At 36.4% G+C, this 6,612-nt stretch overlaps 1 protein-coding gene across 1 annotated transcript in view; it reads right to left on the reverse strand.

Annotated features, from left to right (window-relative positions):
* Positions 1–6,612, reverse strand: part of LOC106882389 (MAM and LDL-receptor class A domain-containing protein 1) — a 221,633-nt gene that overhangs the window by 67,708 nt on the left and 147,313 nt on the right. Inside the window, exons 89-91 of the mRNA XM_014933051.2 lie at positions 4,585–4,656; positions 3,108–3,251; positions 743–1,002 (exon numbers count right to left, since the gene is read on the reverse strand). Coding sequence (XP_014788537.2) covers positions 743–1,002; positions 3,108–3,251; positions 4,585–4,656 — 476 coding nt within the window. The remainder of the gene's footprint in view (positions 1–742; positions 1,003–3,107; positions 3,252–4,584; positions 4,657–6,612) is intronic.

A 6,612-nucleotide genomic window follows, 5' to 3' on the forward strand; every position in this document is an offset into this window, starting at 1 on the left:
TATATGCATATATATGTGTGAATTAAAATAAAAATAAAAATAAAAAATATCAAAAAAGGGTTTTGTATGATCGTGTATAGACTATTTATATTATATATTCCATATTCTATATCCCACATTAATTTTATAAGAATATAAATAAAACATAAACAACAGACAGAGTTGGAACTCTTTTAAATAATATATATATGCATATATGGATACAGAACGTCACCAACAGTAAACAACATGAAATATGAAAACAAATGAGTTCAATACACAAATAACAAGAGAAAAAGAAGGACAAGTAATACAAAGAATGACCCTTCATCAGTTGTTGGCTGTCTATCTACTTCCCATTTCAAGCAATCAACGACAATATGAGTCTTTGAAGACAGTTGCTCCCAAAAATACCAAAATAAAATTTGGGATTTATGGAAAGGTCAAACTTAGGAACAAAAACAGGACAGTGGAGACATCATCCTGTACCCATATATGTATATATGTATATATATATATATATATATATATACATAGGTGAGGGAACAGCAAGGAAGGTGTATTAGTTTGATGTCAGGAAAAATGGAAGATTCTTTGATGTTTTGAGCCTGCAGTCACCACTGTTACCACCCTCACCACCGCCGCCACCACCACTGCTTCCACCACCACTGCTGCCACTGCTGCAGACACCACCGCCATCACCCTCATCATTACCTCCACCACCACTACCAGAATATATAGAAATTCTATTATTAATATATACCTGAGTGCTTTTCTCAAAATTAATTTCAATTATTGCTTGGTGCCAAAATTCATCAACAGTTCCTTGTTTTCTCCACAGTGGAGAGCGGGTCTTGCCACTAGCATTGTACACGGTTAGCGTATCTACATCAGAGCCATACATGTGATACCAGAAGCGGAAACAACCATTTGAAGTCGGTGAAATTGTGGATGATATCAAACTTGCTGTGTCATTTTGACGTCTTGGAGAAGATGCCTCAATATAAATATAATAACCAGTAGCTGCAAGATAATAATATGCCAATTAATTATATTTCATTTATTCTCTTATTCTTTTTATATGCTTCAGCTCTAAGGCTGTGGCCATGCTGGGGCACTGCCAGTGTAATCACCTTTTCAATGGCCAATCTTATGTGACTGGTTTTTGGTGAAGTAGGGAGTTTGATACTATTGTTATTTCTATTCAAATGTTTTCGCTAAAGAAATATCTAAATGTCCTTTATGGAACTTTAAAATATTCGTTAGATGATTTCTGTGTTCAAATACAGAGCCTTCGTTTCAATTCATTTTCCATCTTCTATTTGTTTCAGTTATTAGACTGCGACCATGCTGGGGCAGCACCTTGAAGAATTTTAGTCGAACGAATCAATCCCAGTACTTTTTTTGTTTTTTTTTTATACCTAGGACTTATTCCATTGGTAGTATGGTTGAACTGCTAAGTTATGGGGATGTAAACACACCAACACCGATTGTCAAGTGGTGGTTGGGAGACAAACACAGACATAAAGATGCACACACACGCACGCACACACAAACACACACACACACACACACACACACACACAATGGATTTCTTTCAGTTTCTGTCTACCAAATTTATTCACAAGGTGCCACTCAGTGGGAATGAACCTGGAACCATGAGGTTGGGAAGCAAGCATCTTACCATATAGCCATGCCTGTGGAACATAATGTGGAAAATAATGAAGAATTGAGAAAAATAACTCTCAGTGGAATCTACATGCCTGACAGAGTAATTCTGTTATGATTTTCTCCAGATCTTTCAGATCATACCTTATATAGAAAATACTTCCACCACTTGGGCATGGCCATTGCCAGTACTGCCTGACTGGCCCTCATGCCGGTGGCACATAAAAGCACCCACTACACTTTCGGAGTGGTTGGCGTTAGGAAGGGCATCCAGCTGTAGAAACTCTGCCTGATCATATTGGAGCCTGGTGCAGCCATCTGGTTCGCCAGTCCTCAGTCAAATCATCCAACCCATGCTAGCATGGAAAGCAGACGTTAAACGATGATGATGATGATGTGCTAATTAAATAAATGCACCTCTCAAGTTACTAGTGAATAACTTTATATATTTATCAATCTGAAGTCAGTGAACCATGGATTGGTTCATTGAATTTTGTTAGGAGAATTATTGGATTGGATTGTATTGTCCATGTCCAGTTCACTGCTGGACGAAGGTCTCGGTATGTTCTCTCCACCAACCAAAATTTGATGTGGAGGGTGTGAATTTGAACCTCAGATCATACTGGTTTGGTGAGCCTGCTCTACCACACTGGCTTGGTAGAGGGATGCAGTTTTTATACATCAACCCCAGTGCACAACTGGTACTTATTTTATTTACCCCAAAAGGATGGAAGGTAAAGTTGACCTTGGTGGAATTTGGACTCAGAATGTAAGGAAAGAAGAAATACTGCTAAGCATTTTGCCCAGTGTGTTAATGATTTTGCCATCATGCCAATCCATAATTTGATGAAATTCTTGTTGATATTGTTGTTGCTGGCACTCCGTCGCTTATGACGTCGAGGGTTCCAGTTGATCTGATCAACGGAACAGCCTGCTCGTGAAATTAACGTGCAAGTGGCTGAGCACTCCACAGACACGTGTACCATTAATGTAGTTCTCGGGGATATTCAGCATGACACAGTGTGACAAGGCTGACCCTTTGAATTACAGGCACAACAGAAACAGGAAGTAAGAGTGAGAGAAAGTTGTGGTGGAAGAGTACAGCAGGGTTCGCCACCTTCCCCTGCCAGAGCCTCGTGGAGCTTTAGGTGTTTCCGCTCAATAAACACTCACAACGCCCGGTCTGGGAATCGAAACCGCGATCCTATGACCGTGAGTCCGCTGCCCTAACCACTGGGCCATTGCGCCTCCCTTGTTGATATAAGAAGTGAGAAGCATGCATACACAGTTACTATAATAAAATGAAAAAAAAAAAATTTCATGAGATATCAACTTCCATAAAAACTACCAAATTGTAAAATGGTAAAATTTACAGAAAACACTTCGTTTTTGAATTGTGTCAAAGATAAACTCAGAATATCCATGGATGTATGAATCATTATATTAACTAAAAAACTTACAGTTTCCATAAGTGTGGTCAGTTTGTGGTCCTGTACCCGATGAATCAGTTGGGCCTTGTTTTCGTCTCCATAGGAAAACATCAGATTTATTATGAGTCCATTTGCAATAATCTTTTTCAAACGTACAGTCTACTGCAGAATCAGCTGATGAATAAAAATGTTAAGAATTATTTCTATTATTTGACTAAACTATTAATATTCTATTTAACAGGAATTGGTTTTATGTATCTTTATATATCTTACCTTACTAGTTAGAATTTCATCTGTAAGTGATGTGTGTATATGCACACACATACACACATACATACATACATACATACATACACACATACATGTGTATGTATGATTAGGTGCATAAAAATATAGACAAACTAATATTTGAAGTAGTTGTATGCTGTCAACTTAATGTGACAGTCCCCTGAAGGGAATAATACTACTGTTGGCTAGACCTAGGAAGCTGCACCGCTTCCTGTCGGTCTTGACACATTTCTTGTGTCCTTATGTTTACATAAGCGGTGCAGCTTCCTAGGTCTAACCAACAGTAGTATTATTCCCTTCAGGGGACTGTCACATTAAGTTGACAGCATACAAGTACTTCATTGTATCACTACTGCATAAATCTCTCTGAGAGATTTAGAAATGTATTATTTCTAAAACTAATATTTGTTTTTTATAAGCAGTGAAATGTGTATTGTAAGATACAAATAAGATAATAATTTATTTTCGAATGCAGAGATGCTGTTAGAGCAGTAAATTACCCTTACAAAGGGGAAAAAATTGTCAACAAGCAGTCCTGAGACTCGAACCCATATCCCTTGGAGGTTCCAGACGAGTGCTTTACCATTAAGCTAAACTGTCTGCCGACAAATTAATTTGCATTATTTAGATGCTACAAAACTAAACGTACAACTATGTGCATATAAATATAAACAAACTTTTTTTTTTTTGTAAGTGCTGAAATATGTATCATATGATACAAATAAGATGATAATTTATTTTTGATTGCAGAGACGCCATGAGAATAGCAGAAATATTGGATAAATTGCCCAATATGCATGTATATAAAAAGGCATATCAATATAGGCTGTTGTTGTCAAGCAGTTAAATCTTTCCATTCTATATTTGCAGACAAATATTTTTTCACTGACTAACATAGCATTTTAGCTTTTAAACTGGCCATTTAAACTGGCCATTTTAAACTGGCTTTTAAACCTTTTAGCTTTTAAACTGGACATATCTGGTCAAAATATTCTAGCTGTTTTATGTAAAAACAGGCCAGATCCAACTTCTCACACCCACCTACAATGTTAGTCTAAAAATAAGCAATTGCATAATCAAAATCTCAAGGCTGCAAGATAAGGCATGATTAATTCAAAACAATGTGAATAAATAAGCATTACTTTTAGTATAGTGATCTGAATGCTAAAGGTTTAAATCAATTCCAAATGAAAGAGAACAAATAAATTATTATACTTACTAAGTACTGGTGCTGATGTTGTATTTGTTTTTGGAAAAAACTTATATCTTGTTTGGGCTTCTGAAGGCTGAACTGAAAATACAATGAAAATTATGGTCAGTTATAAAGCATGAAGCTATCATTTTTTTTTTACTCTTTACTGTGCAAGGAATGTTGATCTGAGAGAGAGAGAGAAAGAGAGAAGAGAGATATGCACAAATGTTTGATCATTATAAAAAAAATCATCTGTGCCGGTTGAGATTCCGATAAAGTTTTTGTAAGAAGCCCTAGATAGGCGTAGGAGTGGCTGTGTGGTAAGTAGCTTGCTTACCAACCACATGGTTCTGGGTTCAGTCCCACTGCATGGCACCTTGGGCAAGTGTCTTCTACTATAGCCTTGGGCCAACGAAAGCCTTGTGAGTGGATTTGATAGATGGAAACTGAAAGAAGCCTGTCATATATATTTATATATATATATGTGTGTGTGTGTATGTTTGTGTGTCTGTGTTTGTCTCCCCAACATCGCTTGACAACCGATGCTGGTGTGTTTACGTTCCCGTAACTTAGCGGTTCGGCAAAAGAGACTGATAGAATAAGTACTAGGCTTACAAAGAATAAGTCCTGGGGTCGATTTGCTCGACTAAAGGCGGTGCTCCAGCATGGCCACAGTCAAATGACTGAAACAAGTAAAAGAGAGTAAAAGAGAAAAGAGTATATTTACATACTGAACTATAAGTGCATGACTGTTGGAAAAATTCCTTTGTCAGCCATAGTAAAGTAAGACAGTCCTTTGATTGGAAGAAAATTTGTCCAACACAATAGAATCGATATTCTAAAATCACGGTGCCATGTAAAAAAGCATTGTACTGGTGCCACATAAAAAGCACTGGTGCTGGTACCATGTAAAAAGTACCCAGTCCACTCTGTAAAATGACTGACATTAAGAAGCATGCCCAACCATAAAAAAAAGAAACCATGCAAAACACAGACTATGAAACCTGGTGTGACCTCTGGGGTTGCTGTCAAGCTTTCCAACTCATGCCAGCATGGAAAAACGGACATTAAATGATGACAACGACAATGATGATAGTGATGATGAAGATGATGATGTAACCTAATCACTTTAGATATAAGTCATTGAATTATTGACAGATAAATTTGGTTCTTTGCCACAGATATATACGATAACTGGAGATCAAATTGTTATTGCATACACATTCTTGAAAACCAAAGATGTTAGTTTTGTAAAGGAATCTTAATTCTTTAGCATTTAAACCAGCCATATCCTGGCCCAAATATTCTACCTGTTTTATATTCAAACTGGCCAGATCCAGCCACTCACACCTACCCTGCAATGTCATTCTAAAAATAAACAGTTACTTAATCAAAACCTCAAAGCTGTGAGATAATGCATTATTAAATAATTAACTCAAAACAGTGTGAACATTTTACAGAGCAATCATTCTCTTCAGTATAGGGAAGCAGATATAATACTTAGATTCAGGTGATGGTTTTACTTTTGAAACTGTACACACACTCATGCTCTTTTTAAGTACAGTATGATGTTTTCAAATGAAATGTCCTTAACCCTTTTGATACCAATCTGGCTGAAACCAACTCTGGCTCTGTAGTACAAATGTCTTGTTTTCAAAAGTTCTGAATTAAAATCTTCCACCAAACCTTAGTCACAATTTATGTTCCTAACACGAGTTTAATGATAACTAAGTTATTTTACTAAATTCTTTGTTATATTTAAAATTAATTGAAAGAAACACAGAGCAAAGAAACACAGAACAAAAGGGTTAAAATATATAATAGAGAAACAATTCTTAACCCTTTTAATACCAACCTGGCTGAAACCACCTCTGGCTCTGTAGTACAAATGTCTTGTTTTGAAAAGTTCTGAATTAAAACATTCCACCAAACCTTAGTCACAGTTTATGTTCCTAACACTAGCTTAATGATAACTAAGTTATCTTACTAAATTCCTTGTTATATTTAAAATTAATTGAAAGAAACACAGAGCACCTCAAAATAAATACAGTAATA

This window comes from Octopus bimaculoides, chromosome 7 (assembly GCF_001194135.2).
Source record: "Octopus bimaculoides isolate UCB-OBI-ISO-001 chromosome 7, ASM119413v2, whole genome shotgun sequence".
NCBI classification, from domain to species: Eukaryota; Metazoa; Mollusca; class Cephalopoda; order Octopoda; family Octopodidae; genus Octopus; species Octopus bimaculoides.